The following is a 21,535-nucleotide window of genomic DNA, read 5'->3' as shown; positions in this document are numbered from 1 at the left end:
GATGGATGGATGGATGGATGGATGGATGGATGGATGGATGGATGGATGGATGGATGGATGGATGGATGGATGGATGGATGGATGGATGGATTTCTGACCAACTCTTAGCTTGTATTTGTGGTTGAAGTGATAACTGCAGTTTTAGCTGAGCTGAACCGGTCGTTTCCCCTTTAATTCCTCTGATGTTTGTTTCCAGTGACGTTATCTGTTCACAAATCCTGTTCTGAATGTTTGAAGGTGGTTTCAGATGATAAAATTCCAAATTCATTAGAAATGTCACGTCATTCTCAAAACAGGTCTTCCATGCATTTTTTTTTCAACAAAACAGTTACTTTCTCATCATTTTTTTAGTTTTGAAAGTTTCCCTGGTGCTCATAGTGTGTGACTGATCTGATGTCAGTTTATCTTTTCAGATGTGTTTTGCTTATTCTTTATTAATTCAATAGAATTGAAAGAGGCTATGTTAGGCTTTTATATAGATAAAAGCCTAACATACCACCTTTAATGAAAATGTGTTCAGTCGAGTCAGGATTATTCAAACATTTATTTTTATTCCTATTTCATCTGAACTTGCTTGGAAACCGGTTTTTGTATCAAAAACAACCTAAAAGTGCAGGCAGGCCATTTCAGTCATGTTTTCACTGGTTTCATTCTCATGCTCGGTACTTCCTCTCTCAAACCAGAATGTCAGACTAAAAGAGGAACAATCCAGATTCCAAACTTCACTTTTGGTTTCAGCTCCAGTGCAAAGAATCTAAAACATTAAAAAACAAAAAAATAATCCTAAATAAATTAATCACATGCATTTGTTACAATAGAAACTGTGTGGCATTTATAAATGTAAAAAAATCCAATCATTTTATGCTGCATGTAGCAGATTTTGATGAATACTGCTTTTCTGCTCCTTTAGGGCCACCATCAGTTGATTAAAGTGTAATAAGATCATGTTTGAGCTGAAAACAGGGAAGACTAAAGCACCCACAGGGCATTGTTTATAATATATTAACAGCTCTCTATTAAACAATCAGAAGGCAACTTTTTTCACAAATATTTTTAAACCATGCTGCAGTTTGCTGTCATCCAAACATATGGCATCTGTGACATGCAGGAAACACACGTAAATGTCAATACTGGCCATCAGGAACTAGCTGATCATAACTGGGTGACATGAATGGAGACTGCATGAAGTCCAGCTTAGCTGATTTCTCACTTTCAGTTCCCATTTGTCTGCTGAGGTTGACAATGCGTGTTTTTCAGTGAAGCAACAGGAGAGAAAAAACTTTACTTATAGCTTTAAAAGTTGAGACTCTCATGCTGCCGTGTTCACATGATGGATGGTTTTGTCATGGCGTCTGTAAGTGCTACCCTTTGTTTATTTTTATGTGATCTCAGACAAAGAGACTAATCTTTGATCAGAGTTTGTGACATTTCATTTTACTGAAACATTAGGACACTGAGAGATTTGTGTTTTAGTACAGAGGACCTGAGCATGATGTTTGTTTAACAAAACTAAGTTTATTGGATCTTAACTCTTAACCCAAACCCACCTGGATGGTTTAAGCCATTGTTTTTGCTGTTTCAATCAACTGAAATGTTGTTTTTTTTTTTTTTTTGATATATCACAAAGTTTTATAAGTTTTAGAGAAACATAAATGTAAGTTTAAGAAGAAAAATTATATAATTTCTTGCTCTCACAGGCATCAGAGGAAATTATTTCACATGAGCCTGAGAGTTATCGGCCGCCTGTGGATCTGTACCCCTACCTGAGTGGTGTGGGGGAGATTTATGAAGGTGAGCACAACTTCAGCAGGAAAAAAAAAGAAGAAGGTCAGTAAAAGGGTTAAATGTATGTCTAATCTCAGACCACAGATGGGCCTTCCACTCTGATCGGGTCCAGCCACCAGACTTTGAGAATTCCCCCGTGAATCACCTGACGGAGCTGCAGGCTGTGTCCCCTCAGCAGCTCATCCAGCCTTTCCGCTACGACTCCCTGCACCTCCACCTGGACCCCCCACTCGCTCCGCTCTCCCTGACATCACAGGTGAGTCCATGAGATTCACGAACACGATTTGCGAACATGAACATGAAAGAACAAAGAGGGTTGTGTAAGTAATAAAAGAAAAAGATTAATGTGATCTCACCCTCCATAACCTCAGCTTTTGTTGCAAACATTTTTGACAATCTATTCAGAAACTGTTTTAATGAGAAAAACAGAGATTCAGATCATTTTAAAACAAATGCTTGATGTGGAAACACTGGGATATTTTTTTCTGAAATGTCATAGACACCATGAGGTGTTGCAGAACGTTGAAGGCTATTTTGGATGAGCAACTTCCTCTTTTAATACAATGGCAGTGTTTAAACTAAAAAAAGAGTTTAAAAAAGAGTCAAGCAGCAAGTTATTACAAAACAACTGGAGAGAAAAAAAAACAAGTTATGGCTTGCTTTAAATTTCCCCTAAAGATCCCATATTACACCCCATCCCTGTGCTACCAGTACCCGGCCTCGGCCTCACCTGGGCGTTACTACTCAGAGGAAGACCACAGGGCCGTCAGCCCCCCGCTACAGGTCTCAGAGGGGGAGGACGAGTTGGACGACTACAGCTATTCCTTCAGGAAAGACACAAGTGAGCATTTCCACAAAACCCTGAAAATAAAAAAAGATAAACTGACAAAAGCAGCTCTGATAAATGTCGTGTTTTTCTTTTTCTAAGGCAACAAGAAGAAAATCCGCCTGTACCAGTTCCTCCTGGAGCTGCTCAGAAAGGGCGACATGAGCGAGAGCATCTGGTGGGTGGACCAGGACAAGGGCATCTTCCAGTTCTCCACCAAATACAAAGAAGCTCTGGCGACCCACTGGGGTAACAAGAAAGGTAACCGCAAAAAAATGACCTACCAGAAAATGGCCCGGGCTCTGAGGAACTATGGAAAAACGGGGGAGATCAAAAAAGTGAAGAAGAAGCTCACCTACCAGTTCAGTGAGGAGGTGCTGAACAACCTCAACTACCGTCATTATCATTACTGATGAGGAAAAGAAAAGCCCTGGTTACTCAACCTGCTTGTAGATTTACAAGTTTGTCTCAATTTTTCTCAGAATTTCCTGGTTTATTTATTTTTGATGTGGCTGCGCCCTTTTTTTTAAACATCCACTCAAATATGGGTGTTATTGTGCAAGAATTAACCAAAGACACACTCGTACTTTTCTAAATATGTAAATAATATATGAAGTTTGGTGTTTTCTTCAAATTACTGAAATAAATGAAATCGTCAAACTCAAAGCATGTTTGTGAGCATGGCTTCTGATTGGCAGGGCTTGAAATTACAGCTCCAAAAACACAACGCTGTGTTGTTCGAGCCCCTTGTTGAAATAATGAAAGGAAGGAAATAGCAGAGGCAGATTTAAGTGTAACGATGTTACACCCACGCGCAGTGGAGTACGGCAGGGACCGAGCAGCTGTAGGATCCTATTTAATGCATCACTGGAATAGAAAATTCCACTATAAACTTTGTGCGGAGATGAAACACAAGTTTTGGCTTGGAACTGCAGCTGCAAGCAGATTGTGAAGTGGAGAGAGTCCGTACCTCTGAGAATACATTAAACATGTTTCCTGACTTCATAACTACATCTGCTGGGCTTGGTGAACACCTGGGAAGATATATTCCAGAGGACGGGAAGCTTTGGGAGAAAAGATGAAAAGGCTTTGCAGCATTCTGTGAAAGACATGCTTAAATTTACCTTTTGAGAACATTTTTAACTTAAAACTTACTGAGCACTTTTATAATTACACCTGGTCAATTACTTGTTGAAATAGCAAATCACATGGTAGCAACTTAAAGCCTTTAGAGATACATGGTGAAGAGACTGACTGAAGCTCATATCGAGCATTTGAACAGGGAAGAAAGGGCATTTGAGTGGACGTGAACACATTGCGCTCATTGATGCCATACCACCTGGTCTGAGTATTTCAAAAACTGTCGATCTACTGAGGTTTTCATCCACAACCATCTCTAGGGCTTAAAGAGATTGGTCCAAAAAAAGACAAAATAGGTGGACAAAGAAAACTTTGCTGATGTTGGATGTCAGAGAAGAGTAACCACTCATAACCCCTCATCACAACAACAGAGTACCACCATTGAACATGCTCAAAAAGTGGGCTTAAGAGCAGAAGACCACACCGAGTGCCAAAACTGAAGCTGCAGTTCACACACTAAAAACGGACAAGATGAGTCTGCATTCACCAAACTCCAGTGATCTTCACACTCAGTCTCTGTCCCGCTGACCCCTTTGGGGTGTGGTGAAACAGGAAACTCACATCATGAATGAGCAACTGATAAATCTGGAGTGGCAGAACAATGCCATCATGTATGGACCAAAATCTCAGGGAAACACCTTGTTGAATCTGTGCTACAAAGAATCAAAGCAATAGTAAAGGCCAAAAGAGGGGCAAACCCAGTACCAGCTAATAAAGTGGCCAGTGAGTGTTTGTCATTCAAAGAGTCCTAAAATGACACAGATTACATTCTGCATACAGGGAACAAGAGCAAAAAGAGGAATTGGGTAATTGTGTATTTTGACAAAACAAACCACAGATTCCAGTAAGCAAAGGTGAAGGTAGAATGTATCTGAACATGTAGGCAATGTAATGATGGTAAGAGAACTGGGTCAGAGACATGACCGATATTAGAAAAGACAAAATCATTGTAGTAATGCTGGGAATGAATGAAAATATTATTTTTTCTGAGAATAAACAATACTGGTCTCATTTAACATAAAGGGTTTAGGGTATTCCTCACTTTTTTAAGTGGCAGCTTTCTTAAAATCTTTGAAAGTGGTCTTTTTTAAGCCTTATAAATTTCTGGAAGTCCACAACAACTACTTTTTTTCAGATGTGGGCTGCTATTAAAAAAATACCATTTTCACTCCTGTCCTTGTAGCTGATCATGACAGGCTTTTGTTGTGTACATTAAAAAATAAATGTGGAAAATGTTCAAGTGGAGAATAAAAAGAAGAAGGGCCTGGCCTAAAAAATTATTAACCGTTTCAAGAGGAATGTTTTATTTTATTTATTTATTTATTTATTTATTTATTTTTTGCTGTTTAGTCAGACCAAAGGTTTGTGTGGACACACAACTTAGTAAAAAATAATTATTTTGATTAGGCACTTTGTTTCCAGCAACCTGTTGCTTTTTTTGTTTAATCTATAAAAACATCCACGTTTTACACATAAAATTGTATTATATCACAACTAATGTGTCAGAGCTTTTCTTTTTTTATTTCTTAAATACATGATTTTTGAATAGTGTTCATCAACTGTACATGTTTTATTTATATATTTTATATATTTATTTATTTTGTTCTTCATTTTTGGACTGAAAACTACCTAAATTAACATGTTTTATAGTATATTAGGTTAAAAAATATTAGTAAGGAAAGCAAAACTGCATGAATTTACACAGAATCAGGTGCTGTGAAATTGCTAACCACATTTATTTATTTATTTATTTATTTATTTATTTATTTATTTATTTATTTAATTGAAGTCATAAAAAGTGTGTAGCTACTAAGAAGAAGATTCTTGTCCTTCTTCGTTACACACTCCAATCCTGATGGGGGCGCTATCTTCCGTAACTTTGTAGGTCTGAAAAAAAAACTTCCGCTGACGACAGCAGAACGAGCCAATCAGCGTTCAGGTGTTGTTTCGTTATAAAGTTTAAATTCAACCAACAAACGGTTATTCAAACTACTGCAGTCGCTCGGGGTTCACCCTACTGACTTTCTAAGGGATTGTTGATTAATATTTGTAGATATCTACAGTGGCGACATGAGACTGAGGTAAGTACCCGACATTTTTAATCGTTTGTTCAACTCTGCTGTACACTTTGATACCCCGATTGATTTTAGAAATGGAACTGTTCGTGTTAGCATTCACGCGGTTACAGGGCGAGCAAATGAACTATGGGTTAAAATTAAATAGCATTTATTTATTTTAATAATTCATTGTGTTCTGGACGTGAAAGTAGTTTTGTATTAGTTCTTACGTTACGTAAAGAAAATAAGCGTCTAACAGGCGCTTGTTGCTCCCCTCTCTTCACCGTTCATGGCTTCACCTGGCTTGTTTGAAAGTTATTTTTTCATTCCTTACAGTGAAGTCCACGCAGCAGAGTCTGTTGCCTATCTAAACAAGGCCCTGGTCAAGCTGCAGGATATCTGGGATGAAATCGGGATCCCAGAAGAGCAGCGTGTTAAGAGAACCGGTGAAGTTCATAAACATGTTAAAGTGAGTCGTGCATTTCTAATAAATCTGTTATTTTGCTGTTGTTGCTGTTTTGGTCTAGCAGCATAACAACACTACTTCACCTTCTGTACTTTTTTTCCCCTGCAGAGTTTGCTGGACTTGATGATTGAAGAAGAGAAGGCGCTCAAGAGGCAGCTGCTTAACAACATAGAGAAATGCCGCAAAGAACTTGCTATTTTGTGCAAAGAACTGCATCGGCCTCCCTTCAAGGTACGATGACATTTAAGATGAAAAGAAGTTGCATTTCAACACTTTTTGGTGTCAAAGCAATTCAAGGTTAAAACTTTTTATCTCCACTCAAGTTTAAAATAAAATCTGAAACAAGATCTGTTTATATAAAAAAAATAACCTACTGAAGTACATTTCACACATACGGTCTTCAAAATGTCCTGAAGGAACCCTGAGTGCTTGAATAGAAGACAGCTGGACACTCTTAAATCAAAGATTATTTGAGGAGCAAGCATTCATTTGTGTGGCTGTTTTTTTTTCTCCATAAGTTAAGCACTGAGTCATCCATTTCACACAAATCTGAACATAAAGCAAAAGCAAGATGTTCTAACAAATTATCCTGGATCTGATTTTAGGGTCCAGGATATTATTTTTATCCTATCAAATATAGTCTAATAATAAAAAGGCAAGACAGCAGCAAAGGTTGCATTTGTTAGATTCATTAAATTTAGATGTTTCTGCACAGGAGGAAGAAGGCATCTCTATTCTGCAGCTGGAGAAGGACAGCCGGATCTGCCTGGAGACGTTGGAAAAACAAAAGCAACAAAGGCTGGAGGCACTGAAAGACCTTATTGACAAAGACCACGATCTGTGTGACATTATGTGCACCACTCCCTTTAGCATTGACAAGAGTGTGGTCCCATCAGCAGAGCAGCTCGAGAGCTTTCACTCCTACATCAACAATCTCACCAAAGAGAAGGTGCTAATGGAGGACTCTCTAACGATTTGCTTTTGTGTTTTTATTTGAGGTTTTTAATCCGTCTCGTCTGTTCAGGAGCGTCGTCACGGTGAATTTATGAGCATCAGAAAGGAGATCCTCGCTTGCATGAGTGACCTGGAGCAGCAGCCAGAAACCAGTTTTGAAATGGACGTGGCCTGCGAGGACGACGAGGATTTTTGCCTGTCAGATGACAACATTTCGAATCTTAAACTTCTCCTCAGCCGGGTCAGGTTTTTGAAAACGCACCGGCTAATCTGAAGTCGAGAGGTTTTTGCACCATGCAAGTTATTTGATTTTGTGTTGTCTTTCAGTTGCAAGAGCGCAAGGCTGAGAACGAGCAGCTTTGTTCAGGTTTCCGCACCAAGATCCAGGAGCTGTGGGAGAGACTTCAGATTCCTCAGGAGGAGCAGGCAGCCTTCTCTGAGCACATGGTCAACTCAAAAAAGAAAAACCTTGAAGCAGTAAGAAATCTCCCCCTTGTCACAATGAATGAGTAATCTCAGCATGTTTCTTCTCTGAACATCATCATCATCCGATCACATATTTTCAGCTGCAGACAGAGCTCCAGCGTCTAGAGGTGCTGAAAAGGCAGAGCATGAGAACCTTCACCGAGGCCATCAGAGCAGAAATCACTCTGTTGTGGAACAAATGTTTCTACAGCAGTGAGCAGCGGGAAGCTTTTGTATCATTTCATGATGGTAAAATATGTCTAATTTATGAATCCTGTAGTTTTGAATATTGGCTGCAATCAGGGATTTATTGTGTTTTTGCCCATTTTACAGATGATTTCACTGAGGAGCTCCTCAATCTGCATGAGAGTGAGGCCAAGAGCCTGAAGAAATATTACGAGGACCACAAGGAACTCTTTGAGGGAGTCACAAAATGGCAGGAGACTTGGAGCTTGTATTTGGAGCTTGAGGTGAGCACTACAGTCACAAATCTGAGAAAACATCTCATTTTGTGGAGAACAAAAGATGTTTCATAAACTTATTTTCATTTCAGAAAAAGGCTAATGATCCTTCAAGGTTCAACAACAGAGGAGGGAACCTTCTGAAAGAGGAGAAGCAAAGAGCTGATCTGCATAAAAGTTTGCCCAAGGTACTTGAACTTATCTAAATATGTATGTGCATGTCATCTCCTCAGTCAGAATATAAAATATGTGCAGCATTTGTTAAAGATATATATATATATATATATATATAAGTTAGATAAATTAGCAAATATAAAGGTTAATGTTGTTTCCTCATCAAACACATACTGTGTTGCTTTGACTCATTCATGCATGTTTGAGAAGTCCTTGAATCTCCTGTGGAGCTGCCTTAATGCTTAATGGTACAAAGCTCCAACCTGGTGCTCAGTCTGCAGCTGAGCTCCCCTCCCCTAAAGCATTGTTGTGAAGATATGCTGAAGTGGGAGTGTCAGAAACAGAAGGTGCTTCTTAAAGAGATGGTTTGTTTTTTATAAATATATTTTTCTTTAGTTGGAGAAGAGTCTGAAGTCCCAGGTCGAAGCTTGGGAGCAGGAGCACAACAGAGAGTTCCTGGTGAACGGACAGAAGTTTCTTGAATACGTGAAGCAGCAGTGGGAGACGCACCACGAGGAAAAGGAGCGGGAAAAACTTGAACGAGTAAGTTTTGGTTTTCAGAAACGACTCAATATTCCTGATTTTTATTTTATTTCTTTAAAGCACTGTTAGACTTTATTATTATTTTTGTTTGACATAGCAACTAAAGAAAACTAGACAAACACAGGAAGAAATGTTTTACGGAACAACAAAAACGCCATCGAAAAGACGAATGCCAGGAACTCCATCAAGCTCCAAACTAAGAAAGGTGAGATCAGTTCTGATTATAAGAACGACTGGTCAAACATGCAGGTAACAAACTTTTTCTCTCCTGTTTTAGTTAAATGGCACCTCGACTGTCACCACACCAAACAGCTTCCTCGGTTCAGGCCTCGGTGGAACCATGTGTCATTCCTATCTGCAGAAACCCCCCCTGTCTGCCAACAAGGTATGCTCGTGGATTTTTGTTGTTTTTAAACTTGAAATTTTGGTGGCAGAAGAAGAATAGAAACTCATTTGTTATATTTGTTGGCTCTTGTAAATGATTGACTCCAGTAAATCCCTGATTTGTAGCAAATCTTGGAAATAACTCCTGAAATTATCCAAAGCGCTATGCCTTGAGAAATCAACAGTTTTAGATTAGTTCACAGAATGGTGTTTGTATTTATTCGTCTTTTCAGTGTAGATATATTTTTATGTAAGACCTTTTTTAAAAGGAAAAAAGAACAAAATCACTCTAGTTAATCTTCTTGTAGGGTGTTGGTCTGCGGACTCCAGGATGTGGAAAGATGCCCCGAGCATTAGAGCGGAACAAGGAGAACATCTCTCACATTAACAGAAACACTCCCTGTGGAACACCAAAATCTCAGGATCTCACCTTTAACTCTGTTGCTGGCTCCTATACAGATTTTGCGGTACACTGAGTTTTTCATGTCTAGTCCTCAACTACATAAAACTGTTAGAGTAAAAAAAATCTATATATATTTATTTATTTACTCACTCACTTACTTACTTACTTACTTACTTTTTGGGTATGAATCAAGTATGAAATACCCAAACAGATGAACACCTGAATATTCTGACAGTGATTTATTTTTAAAATGTCTGATTATAATATGAAGTGAAGTATTTTTTTCTTAGTTATGACAGATGTGCTTCATACTTTTTTTTTTTTTTTAAAGAAGCGGCAAGAAAGTAAACACTGAATTAAACAAATGTCTGTAGACTGATCTGCATTTAAAAACTAATGATGCAGAAAATCACACCAGTTAAAACAGTGGATTTTAAACCTTGGAACTTCAGGCATTTTTAAAATTCATAGTTTTGCAGATGAGAGTGAAACATCAGCTACAGAATAAAAGTCCTTTTTTTAACTACATATCTGACAAACATTTGAGTTTCTTTTCACTCGCACATTTAAACACATTTATTTATATTACACATCAGTTAGAGGTGGATGATTTACTGAAATGTATTTTATGCACGGATTAATTTTGACTTTCCTTCACAGAAAGAGCTTACAAAAGCCTCCAAATCAAATGCGACACCTGGACTGCTGAACTCCACCGTCAGTCATCACTGACGACGCTTCTGGTGAAAATGTCTTTATTTCTGATTTTACTCCTGTTGTTTAAGACTATTCCTGCCTTACTTCTGTAACTATTTTTCATCTATGCTGTAAATATTTGATTCTTGGGCTGTTGCATTTTTATTACAACCTTTTTTTCCCCATGTGGGTTCATTTTTTAAACAAGTGTTTTAAAGAACTTAAGTACATTACGTACTGTGCTTTTCTTTCTCAAGCTGGAGTAAAAGTAAAATTAAATTGTTTTATGCTTTTAAATCAGTCTGTTAATAAACATTTAAGCAAACATTGATCAGAAACCTGAATGTTGTTGATTCTTGCTGCTTGGCTTTGTCAGAAATCTAAGCTCTCATTTATTTGATCTCTGGTTTCTCTAAGCCATGCGGGTCATGAGTTCCTCCAGAGCTCGCTCCCGGTGGTTTTCATGAACAAGCAGCACCTCTTTGATCGCGCTTTGCTGGAAGCCCATTTCATTAAACTGAGTCAACAGGCACAGGAATTCAGCAGCCTAAAACACAACGTGCACAAAGTTTAGACCAAATCACTGCAGTGCTCTTTATTACAACTCATGAGCTGGCATTACCTTGCTCTCACAGTTCTGAAACATCTCCAAAGCTTCTTCCACTTGTGCTTCATCATAGCCCAGCTGACAGAGACGCTCACTGGAAACCAGATATTTTAGGACCTGTAATACAGAAAAGACAGTTTTAGGACTGTACTGTGTATTAATGTACTGTATAAAAGTAACTCAATATTAGAATTAAGTTGACATGCTTTTCAGTTATCAAATATGCTTTGAGTTGTGACCTAATAGTATTATTGAACATTTTTCTTTTATATTTTTGCTACCCTACCAACCCTTTCATACTAAATCCAAAACAAATATTTAAAATAAGTCTATGCAGCACACTACAAAGTGAACTGTTCCTTTACCGCTGCAAATAGGCTCTTGCAGGTTAGGATATCCAGCAAGGGAGTCTCACCTTTTCTGGACTCTGATATCCAGTTTTCTGTAGAGCCAGAATAGCGGTGCGTAACGGGTATCCTCTCTCAGTGATGGTTTCTAGTAAGTCCCTCTCCTCCTGGCTCAGAGCTGTCAGAAGCTCTGCTGCAGAGTCAAAGAAAACCCCACGAGAGCCACTAGTTGTTAGAATCTGATCAGGGAAAAACAAAAATGAAAAACCTTTTTAAGATATTTAAAAAGAACACTTTCAACCTTTTGTGTTTATTCTTAGAAAAGAAATACCTTCTTCCTGCGGTTTTTGACTGCTGGTCCTGCAGAGGAGGGTCTCTGCTGCTGTGACCTGGGCGGACCAGCAGGTGGTGTGTTTTGGGAGAACTTTCTGCTCAGTAAAGTTGGCCTCTTCTTGCTGTTCTTTGGCCCCTGAGACCTGGGGCTGGCCTGCTGTGGCCTGTGCTGCTCCAGGGCACGCAGAGGTGGTCTGCACCCTGGGACGGGCGGAGAGAAATCAGGCTTGCTTCCATGTGAGCAGTAACCAAGGTGCATGTCTTTGACTCTGGACGCAGTGGTCCTGGGCCGCTCTCTGCTGTTGACACGGTGGAGTAGCCCTTCAGCTGAAGACCCTTTATTCTCATAAGAGCCCTCCTCTTCATCAGAGTCTGTTAGGAGGAACTTGACAGTGCGGCGGTGCAACGGGTGGATGTCTGCTGAACTCAAGCTGTGGCTGCGGGGTCGAGGCCCAGGGCCCCACAGACTGCTGTCCCTGAGCCTGTGGGTCTCCTGAGGACTGCTGAACATCAGCCAGTAGGGGGGGCAGGATGGGGCCTGAGAGGCTGGCTGCTGCCCCATTAAAATCCATCTCTCCAGATTAAACCCATACTGCACAAACACAGCATTTACCTTTCATTTAGGGACGAGTCAAACTTGAGGGGGGTCACTAATATGCAAGAATCTGTTTACATTTTCCAGCAAATATACAATTAATAGAGTTGGACTAAGTTGAAAACCAGATGTTAATAACCCCTAATTTTTTCTTCCCTCACATTTACATTACTTCTTCAAAGTCACAGTTTTACACAGACTTTCTTAGTAATTGGTGGGATTGGCAACTAACTGTATAATTTGGCTCAAACGTATCCTTCCTCAACAGTTTGGTGAAATTTTGTCTCATTCTTCCCACCTGAGTCATGTTTGTAGATCATCTTGTTCACACATCTTTTTAGCTCTGCCTCTAAGTTTCCCACTAGTTGTAGATCAGTGCTTTGCAATGCACACTCCAAAACATTGGCTTTATTGTCTTTAAGCCAACTTAAAACATTTTTAATTGGCAGTATGGTTGGATCATTGTCTATTTGGAAGACCCATTTATTTTATTTATTTATTTATTTATTTATTTATTTATTTATTTATTGGAAGACCCATTTATGCCCAAACTTTAACTTCGGTATTTAGATGTTCCTTCCTCATGATGTCATCTATTAATGAATAATGAACAGCCCGGTACTATCCTTGTACTTTTCAGTCAGGATGGTGTCCCCAGGTTTGCATGGTTCTTCCAACGCAATGATCATCATCATTCTCTTACCAGCTTCAGCATCTTCACAATGTCTTTTTCTTCAGTTTTGGGGGTTGATACGTTAATTCTGCACCAAAACACGTTCATCTCTGGAACACGTTCATTTCTGTGTTCCAGAGATGAACGTGTTTTGGGGGTTGATACATTAATTCTGCACCAAAACACGTTCATCTCTGGAACACAGAACCTCTCTACTGAGCAGTAGGATGAAAGGACATTCCCATGATGTGTATACTTTAAACAGATTAACACACTGCCCACAAACATCTGGATATAGTAGCCAGATATTCAGATGTTTTCCTATAATTTCGCAAAAAAGCAGTGTTGGAATTGGGCCTTAAAATGGATCCACAGCCGTGCTACTAATTAACTCAAATGTTGTCAACTAACATTTATAAAGCTTCCAAATCCATGACATCATCTGGATTTTCCTAAATTCCTCAAAATCATAGTAATTGTGTATGTAAACTTGTGACTTTAAAGAAAGTAATCCAAATAATAACCTAATTCTTCGGGCATTTAAGAAAAATAAACAATTTGGGGAATCTTCAACGACCTAAAACAGGAATTTAGTCTGATTTCATGCCAAAAAATAAAAAAAAAATTTGTGTGTGTGTGTGTGTGTACTTAGCAGAAAAAGTAAGCAACTTTGTATTTGGTAGACTTCTTGTAAAAACTCTTCTTGGTAATAAATCTTACTATTGGAAAGTCTGTTAATTTGACTTTAAATAGTGCCACATTTGTAAGGAACATACATTTGTGGGATGAGCAGTAGAGTTGAGTATGTGGGTTGTACACATGAAAATTTTGACAAATCTCTGCCACTGACAAACATCTTATTATTGACACTTGTTTTGAGCTTCTGGTACCCCCAGTTGCTGCCAATCGGGGGCCAATTACAAGATTTGTTGCCTAGAATTACAAAGAAATAATCCAACAAACACAAATTTACTTACTTTTTTTGTACTATGTTTAAATGTGTATGTAAACATCTGATTTTAACTATACATCAAAATAAAACTTGGGACTTTTTGGATTCATTTTCAAACAATTAAACATGGATGTAAAGAAACTGGTAAATAAGGAATGTGTAAGTTATACAACACAATTTTGATCAAGCTAATTCTAAAATAAAGCCCCAAAATGATTTATGAAAAAATATAACCTCAGTTTCTTGCATGATCTGATGGCAGTCTGGAGCCGGCATCTCCGGTAAGGTCAGAAGCTGTACCTCCACCCCCAGTGGACCCACAGGGGTGTGAAAAGGAACATCCTCCAAAATGTTCATCATCACCTATGTGCACAGATGAGAAATCTGTGCTCAGCAAAATCTAACTGAGCAAATAGGTTTGAAGTTGCACGTATTCCTTAAAATATTTCCTACCGTTGTGTAATATTGACGTCCAGGTCCAGTCGTCTTGAACTGACAGGAGTAAATGACTGACACAAACATCAATGTGCGTGATAATACTCATCACTAAGCCTCTGACATCATCTGGGAGTTTGTTTACCTCCTCAGACGTCTGCTGTAATCCATTACTGTAAGAGCTGCCATAAAGTCAAGTTTTTAAAACTTTTTTTTAGCAGAGTAGCACCAAACTTTTATTAAAGCTTCTTATTCTTCACCTTTTCTGTGATGCTAATTTGAAACATCATGCTTAGTTTATGGTTTAAAGTTTAATTAACACTAGCTTCTTTGTTCATGTTGTAGTGTGAGACCGGCTCATTCCACCGTGACCACTACAATGTTTAATATCCGAATACAGGCAATTACATTTACTATGTAATTTCCATGTGCACCGACACAGGGATTATAAAAATGCTGATGCATCAGGAAACGGAGAACAGCACACTACTTTCCAGAGATTAGCTGATTACATAAAGGAGACAACCCAACAGTGAGGCACAAGACAGCCAACGTGTCCTGAATGGAGACAAGTTTCACATTCAACTTTCCACTTACAGATTTTATTTATATATTTTTAAACAATCACAATAAATTTAGGACTCACAAGCTTATTTTGGAAGCGGGAAAGTCTACAGATTCTGTAACAGACCTCTGAGGAACAGCAGCTTGACAGAAGGAAAAAGAAATAAGATTTTAAAATAAAACAAGAGTTGAATCTGAACGGACAAACAGCAGCATGGAGGGACCACCGCTGCACGAGTGGAGAATGTTTTTTTGCTTAACGATGCAAATTCAGAGGGAGTTCCAAACAAAGATGTGATCAAACTTATTTATATCAGAACATGAGGATTAATCACTTCAAACAGAAACAATCTTAATTCTCCCCTTTTGAATCAACCCATAACAGAGGTCTGTAAATAAAACATCCCTGAAAAAAGTGGGGTAAATGAAGAAGCTGAACACTAAAATAACCATTCAGGCTAATTTTTCTCATCTGATGTGATTAGTGTGCTGGTGTGTTTTTAATCTGTCACAATATGCCCTTTTAAGAAGAGCTCAAGTCGTATAAACTGCTTACAAACACTACCTGTGTGTAGCTGAACATTTACAACAGATTTCACTCGGAGCACCATTAGTACAATGGTGGTAAAGAAAGAATCATCAAAATATTGATGTGCTCATGGAATATCATGCCCTCGTGACTTAAGGCATTTCTTAACACGGTAACATCTACACGTTCTAAGCTCCGCCCTCCCTCCCTGTACAGTATGATCCCATTATTTCCATTTGCTTCCTTTGCCAGTACAACCAATCACCAAAAGAAGAGAGTACAAACTAGCTACAAATACTTTTTCTTCATCATTAAAATTCCATTATCTTTATATAGATAAACTGTTAACAATCCCCAGAGATTGAAATATTTCATAAAAAAGGTCCACACCGAGTGCACCGCTAGAGAATTATTTGATACAAGAGACCGAAAGGTTGTTACTCTCTCTTTACTTGTTCATGGTGAAAACATATTCACCAGTGTCCACAGTTTATTTTTTCAGGTGTAGCTTAAAAAAAAAGTACCAAAGCTTGGTGTCCAAAAAAGGTTCATGGTAATTAATGATTTTTAGATCGTGTGGTCTGCAGGTGAAATGTGGATCAGTTGTTCGCAGCGTCTGCCTGCTGAGGCCAGTTTTCCTCCTCGATGCCAGAGTCGTACTCCTCCTCCGCCGACTCCTTGGCTGGAGTTCTGAAATTCAATATGAAGGTCCGGTTAAAACTTAAAAACCACAACACTACAGGCTAATAATACAATATTAATGTCCTCGTTCGGTGATGCGGACCTGACGTATCTGGGTTCTGATTTTCCCTGGACCACGTCTTTGTTAAGCTCAACAGCAATGATGTCTGAGTGCGGCACCTCAAACATGGGCTCAAGGAGAAGTTTCTCCTGTTTGTGGAAACATAAAAATAAACATTTACACGCAAAATTAATGCATTAAAGGAATAGAAGGATAAAAAGTAAAACAACAAACCATTATGGATCTGAGTCCACGAGCTCCAGTTTTTCTCTCCAGAGCCATTCGGGCGATGGCTCTCAAAGCATCTTGGGAGACATTGAGCTCGCACTAAAACAAACAGGAATTTTACATGTTTAATTTAAGGAGGTAAAACATTAAAGTTTACAGGTAGAGCTAACTGTTACATTATTTAAAAAAAAAACAGATTTCAGGAATACAAAAAAAAAAATCAGAACATTCTGGTGAAAGTCTTATTTTTGTTACATCAGTTAGTAAGAGGAGCAAAAATATGTTAAGCTATGTGTTGAATATTCAGCTTATTTTGAATTACTGAATAACTAACAAAATCCTTACTTTATCCATGCTGAACAGAGCCTGGTACTGCGGCACCACAGCATTACGTGGTTCAGTCAAGATCCGGACCAGCGTATCTTCATCCAAACTGTGCAGCGGAACGACGACGGGAAGACGACCAACAAACTCTGGAATCATCCCGAACTCAATCAGGTCCCTGGCTTCCACGTGATTCAGCAGCCGGTCCTTCTCCTCGATCTCTGCCACCGTGTCCGTCTCACCGCTGCTGTTGGCCAAGTCCGCCGCCGCCGCCGCTCGCCGCCCTTTCCCCATGTTCGAGGGAGTTCCAAAACCCAAATACTGAAGAGATGAAACGGACGAGAATCCCTCGTGAGGCAGGAAATGAGTTCATTTGGGACACTGCACGTGTGTTTAAACGTACCTTTTCATTTTTTCTTCTGCTGATGATCCTGTCGAGGCCGTTGAAGGCACCGGACGCAACAAACAGAATGTTTGTTGTGTCGACCTGCACCGTTTCACCTCGGAGTTTCCTGGAGTTTTTCTCAGGCACATTGACAATTGTACCCTCCAAGAGCTTCAGCAAACCCTGAAAGAAAACAAAACAAAACACAACTTTAGGTAAATCAGTTAAATTAAATGTATTGCCCCAGATTTTAAGCTTAACACAATGTACCACTGCTAAAACACAAGCTCATTAGTGGTATTAGTAGAGTTTTAGACTAAGATCATCTTATGATGAGAAATGTAATCGTTTAGTCAAACCTTGTAAATGTTACGGGCAATCTCATGCAAGATTTGTTAGTACTCAGAGTATGACTCGAGTTACACCAAACTTTAGCTCAATATTCATGAATCTGATTGATGCGGCTAACATCTGGAATCAGACTGACTGTTTTATTAAAATCTGTTCACAGATGCATGAGATATTTTGCTAACAGACAAACAAAAACCTCATTGCTTTTAGTAGCGGACAGTAACTAAAACGCTCGATGTTCTTTGGATGCAATAAGATTAGATTTTATTATTCATACAGTAAATTCTAAATAAAAAAAAGAATGGATACCTATTTGTCAAGCACAATGCTAAAATTAATAAATCCAGTCATGCATTGTTGGCAAATAAACAAAAAAAAGAGATATTTTCTACCAGCAGCACATCAAACAATAATCTCTGAATGACCACAGAAGGTGAACTCCTTCGATTTTATATTGCATGGGATTTTTTTAAGGCAATCAGGGTAAAAACTGACCTGCTGAACTCCCTCTCCGCCCACATCTCTTAGCTGATGGATTCCAGGCACACTGCCAATCTTATCAACCTCATCCAGGAACACAATACCTGCAACAGGAGACAGGAGGACAACAGTGGTTGGAATAATGACTTGCTTTCACAAAACACAGTCCTGCCTCTAAAGAAGATATATTACATACGTTCTTTTTAAACAAACTGTCACGCCGGGACAAACAAGTCTTACTGAATTTACTGACATGTTTTGGCTCGAGCACAACAGCTCCCATTTTTAATCGTATTAAAACCATCCTGTTTAGAGCTGCAAGCTTTAAAGTTTAAGTAATGTTGGTCACAGCTCACTCAGTTTTAGGTTTCCTTCTTCTGCTACTTGTACCTTTTAGGACAGACCTAAGAATATAAAGCTCAAGTAGGAGTAAGACGGGAAACTACATCAATTCTTATCATTGTTTAATGATCTCAAAAGCATATTTATACACTCCTGGCCTTATTTCATTGTTTATTCCAGGTTCTGCTTCAACGTATGGTTCTGACCCTGCTGTTAATTCTTGTCTGACTGCCCACCTTGCTGTGCTTTCTCCACTGAGTAGTTGGCATCTTGCAGAAGTTTGGCGATGACCGACTCGATGTCTTCTCCCACGTATCCAGCTTGAGTCAGCGTGGTGCAGTCGCAGATCGCAAACGGAACATCAAGACAACGTGCCAGTGTTTGTGCCAATAATGTTTTTCCTGTTTTAAAAAAACAGAAACTATAATTAAAGGTGCATAAAGGAGCATTTACGCATCATGTAAAAATAAACTTTTTTGAGTTTTATATCATGTTATAATGTTATACTCATAAAAAACAAGCCCAAAGCCTTTCTCTGACTCATTCATGCATGTTTGAGAAATCCTGCAGCATTTTTTGGCAGCCATGCTGAGGAGCAAAACGACAGGTGGGGACCAGAAACGCCTCTGGGACGTGTCTTTAAGCCGAACTTCCTCCTGGCAGATTAAATACACCTTTTAAAAATACCTTGGAGGAAATGTATTTTCAGATGCCAAGTAAACCAAGTACACTTCGCTGCAGCATGCAGAACGGGGCGGTGACAGACCTTTCCGTCAGTCCCATACCTTATATGGAAATGGGACTATTGCATTCCGGAAATGAAGGGGGCGCTAGTGACACTATTTTCTATCGAACACTTTCAACATTAAAAATACAAATTTTACAGTAAGGAATTTCTTATCTTTATTTGCACCCATCCTTTTTCTCTTTTATGCAAGTTTGTTTGTTTGTTTGAAATACGCCTTATTGTTTGTACATTGTATCATTTTGTGTGTTCTTTGTTGTTTAATAAAAAAAAAATTACAGTAAGGAAATGGCTACACAACGTGTTATGTCACGTGGTATGTCCCTTTTTCATTTTCAAATCTTTATTAAATCTTTGTTGTTTTTGGATATTAATATTATATTACAGTAACAAACTAACCTTAGGCATTAAACCTGTGAGGTTAACCTGAGGGTCTGTGTTTGGGGAGGTGGATAAAAGAAATTCATCAATAATGCTCTGAGTACTTCAACGTGAGTAGAAGAAACTCTCTAACTTCTTCCTTTCTTCTTCCTTTGCTCTCTTAATCCCGCGTCTTTAAGGAGCAACCTTCATTTCCGGAATGCAATAGTCCCATTTCCATATAAGGTATGGGACTGACGGAAAGGTCTGTCACCGCCCCGTTCTGCATGCTGCAGCGAAGTGTACCTCAAGTAAACTGCATCATGGCAGCCCTCCCCTCCCCCGCACTGAAATGGACGGGACAGAAGTGGAAGGTGGTTCTTAAAGAGACAGGCCAATTTCAAGGCGTTTAGAAGAGGAAGTGATGAGAAGCTAAGTTTATTTTCAATTTAAGCATAAAAACAGCATTTTAATAACAGCTAAAGGTGACATAGATACTTTATTAATGTATAGTATTTAAATATATGCCTGAGAAACACATAATATTGACCCTTTAAATAAGCTTTGACCCATTTCTGTTGCAAACGAACCACAAACTTGGCGTGCCAGCAGAGACACCGCTCAGAAAAAAGTTGACAAGACACAAACCTGAACCAGTCGGACCGAGGAGTATAATGTTGCTCTTCTCCAGTTTGATGTCAGAGTGCGAGCAGTCCAGGACCTCCCCACCCCTCTTCTCCTGAAGCGGCTGCTGGCTCGCCTGCTGCTGCATGCTCGCTCCCAGAGCATTTCCATGAGGACTGATCCCTGCGATCTGCAGCAGCTCTGCAACAACAAGCCCAATGCTCAAAACAGATTTCCACCTCAAATATCGGAGACACTGTTGCACAAACAAGTAATCCATTAATGCTGGTATGTGTAAGTGTGACATTTTCCACGTATGGGGAGCTAAAAATACATGCATAGTCAGTGCCAGGGTTTATAAGACACAGTGCGGTTGAAAACAGCAACAGTTTGAATGCAGATGATAAGGGCTGCCTTGTTACCCTTTTTTCTGGTCAGTAGAGATGACCCGTAACCCAAAGGTCATATGAGTTGACCCAGATGTTGGATTACATAAGGTTGAAAGAAAAGGTCAAAGCGTGACAAAGCAGCAATGCCACTGAGCTGTAAATAATGTTTAAAATGGTGCATTATGGGGATGTAGAGTATTTTCAGTGTGTCCAATAAATTTTACTTTCAGCTAAGACATGCTGGAAAGAATAAAGGTCTCGTAGTGGCTAATTTCATGTTTAGTTTGGTAGTTTTCTTAAAAAATGCAGGGAAAAAAACTAATGATGTATGTTAAGTATAAATCATCATTATCACGCTGACAGAATGTAGGAGGCAGGTTCTCCTACAAGTACTGCTGCCACTTATCTCTATTATTGTACAAGAACAAACCTCAACGCACAAATAACTTACTGTAAATCAAAAAGAAACTCACCCTCACACAACTACAAGTCTGTTCCAGTTTAGCACAATTAATATTTAGTTTCTTCATACAAACAACATGCATTAATTAAAAAACAGTATGGTTAAAAAAAACATACATTAATTAAAAAACATTAAGGTTAAAAATAAACTAAAAAAATACCTAATGACAGACTTCTGGACTGTACATTTTACAATGTTAATTTTAGAATGGCTATATAATATAATCATATAATAATGTGAAACTGAATGAGACTTTATTAATCCCAAAAATGAAACTGGGTTAGTTCTTATTTACTAGGTATATTTCAGTAAAAGAGGCAGAACGGTCCAATGAGGAGTCACCGTGGTCTGTACATTTTGGCATTTGTGCAACTCAAAAAACATAAACAGAACCGTACTGATTAGATGTGACTTTACGTCACTGCTGATAACAGAAAGAATAATCAGTCAGATAACTGTAAGGAGGTCAGTCACTTACTTGTGAATCTGTATTCATCCTCTCGTCTTCTCATCTCTAGCTCTACAAGGAGAGGATCAAAGTGCTTAAATCAATGTTATCATTTATTATTATCACTCTGACAATATTTATGCAGTTCCTTAAAAAGATGTCTGTACATCTTTGTGTTCGGATTATTGAACAAATGCCAAATAATACAGATTATGATTCAAGAACCATTATAATAAAGGCCAGTGTTTCCCCTACCGTTATGCCC

At 38.8% G+C, this 21,535-nt stretch overlaps 4 protein-coding genes across 7 annotated transcripts in view; 2 read left to right on the top strand and 2 right to left on the bottom strand.

Annotated features, from left to right (window-relative positions):
- The first annotated feature begins 25 nt into the window (after positions 1-25).
- On the top strand, positions 26-3,296 carry spi1a (Spi-1 proto-oncogene a). Of its 2 annotated transcripts, none has more exons than XM_014013585.1 (5): positions 26-1,354; positions 1,698-1,791; positions 1,863-2,041; positions 2,464-2,626; positions 2,714-3,296. In XM_014013585.1, the coding sequence occupies exons 1-5, from the start codon at positions 1,328-1,330 to the stop codon at positions 3,022-3,024; spliced, it is 774 nt and encodes a 257-aa protein (XP_013869039.1). In that variant the 5' UTR covers positions 26-1,327; the 3' UTR covers positions 3,025-3,296. The 2 variants fall into 2 exon arrangements, with proteins under 2 accessions (XP_013869039.1, XP_013869040.1); XM_014013586.1 differs by having other exon boundaries at positions 2,497-2,626; positions 2,714-3,295.
- A 2,425-nt stretch (positions 3,297-5,721) lies between these two features.
- LOC106521149 (protein regulator of cytokinesis 1) lies at positions 5,722-10,685 on the top strand. Of its 2 annotated transcripts, XM_014013579.1 has the most exons (14): positions 5,722-5,832; positions 6,145-6,277; positions 6,383-6,505; positions 6,990-7,223; positions 7,299-7,469; positions 7,556-7,705; positions 7,795-7,942; positions 8,027-8,163; positions 8,247-8,342; positions 8,725-8,871; positions 8,969-9,076; positions 9,149-9,256; positions 9,564-9,722; positions 10,319-10,685. In XM_014013579.1, the coding sequence occupies exons 1-14, from the start codon at positions 5,822-5,824 to the stop codon at positions 10,388-10,390; spliced, it is 1,797 nt and encodes a 598-aa protein (XP_013869033.1). In that variant the 5' UTR covers positions 5,722-5,821; the 3' UTR covers positions 10,391-10,685. The 2 variants fall into 2 exon arrangements, with proteins under 2 accessions (XP_013869033.1, XP_013869034.1); XM_014013580.1 differs by lacking the exon at positions 9,564-9,722.
- Positions 10,528-14,393, bottom strand: LOC106521150 (ubiquitin-associated protein 1-like). Its single transcript, XM_014013581.1, has 6 exons — positions 14,315-14,393; positions 14,096-14,224; positions 11,640-12,233; positions 11,377-11,547; positions 10,977-11,078; positions 10,528-10,901 (listed from the first exon to the last, which is right to left on the bottom strand). Exons 1-6 carry the CDS (start codon positions 14,381-14,383, stop codon positions 10,767-10,769), a joined length of 1,200 nt encoding a protein of 399 aa, XP_013869035.1. The 5' UTR covers positions 14,384-14,393; the 3' UTR covers positions 10,528-10,766.
- A 483-nt stretch (positions 14,394-14,876) lies between these two features.
- Positions 14,877-21,535, bottom strand: part of clpxb (caseinolytic mitochondrial matrix peptidase chaperone subunit Xb) — a 13,239-nt gene continuing 6,580 nt past the window's right edge. Inside the window, exons 7-15 of one of the 2 annotated variants that reach the window (XM_014013577.1) lie at positions 21,301-21,342; positions 19,995-20,171; positions 18,478-18,642; positions 17,915-18,003; positions 17,087-17,251; positions 16,705-17,004; positions 16,366-16,458; positions 16,174-16,280; positions 14,877-16,079 (exon numbers count right to left, since the gene is read on the bottom strand). In XM_014013577.1, coding sequence (XP_013869031.1) covers positions 15,989-16,079; positions 16,174-16,280; positions 16,366-16,458; positions 16,705-17,004; positions 17,087-17,251; positions 17,915-18,003; positions 18,478-18,642; positions 19,995-20,171; positions 21,301-21,342 — 1,229 coding nt within the window. In that variant the 3' untranslated portion in view covers positions 14,877-15,988. The remainder of the gene's footprint in view (positions 16,080-16,173; positions 16,281-16,365; positions 16,459-16,704; positions 17,005-17,086; positions 17,252-17,914; positions 18,004-18,477; positions 18,643-19,994; positions 20,172-21,300; positions 21,343-21,535) is intronic. The other variant, XM_014013578.1, reaches the window with a different exon arrangement.

This window comes from Austrofundulus limnaeus, unplaced genomic scaffold (assembly GCF_001266775.1).
Source record: "Austrofundulus limnaeus strain Quisiro unplaced genomic scaffold, Austrofundulus_limnaeus-1.0 Scaffold104, whole genome shotgun sequence".
In the NCBI taxonomy this organism is placed as follows: domain Eukaryota; kingdom Metazoa; phylum Chordata; class Actinopteri; order Cyprinodontiformes; family Rivulidae; genus Austrofundulus; species Austrofundulus limnaeus.
Note: the sequence above shows the minus strand (reverse complement) of the source record. Positions and strands in the feature narration are given on the sequence as shown.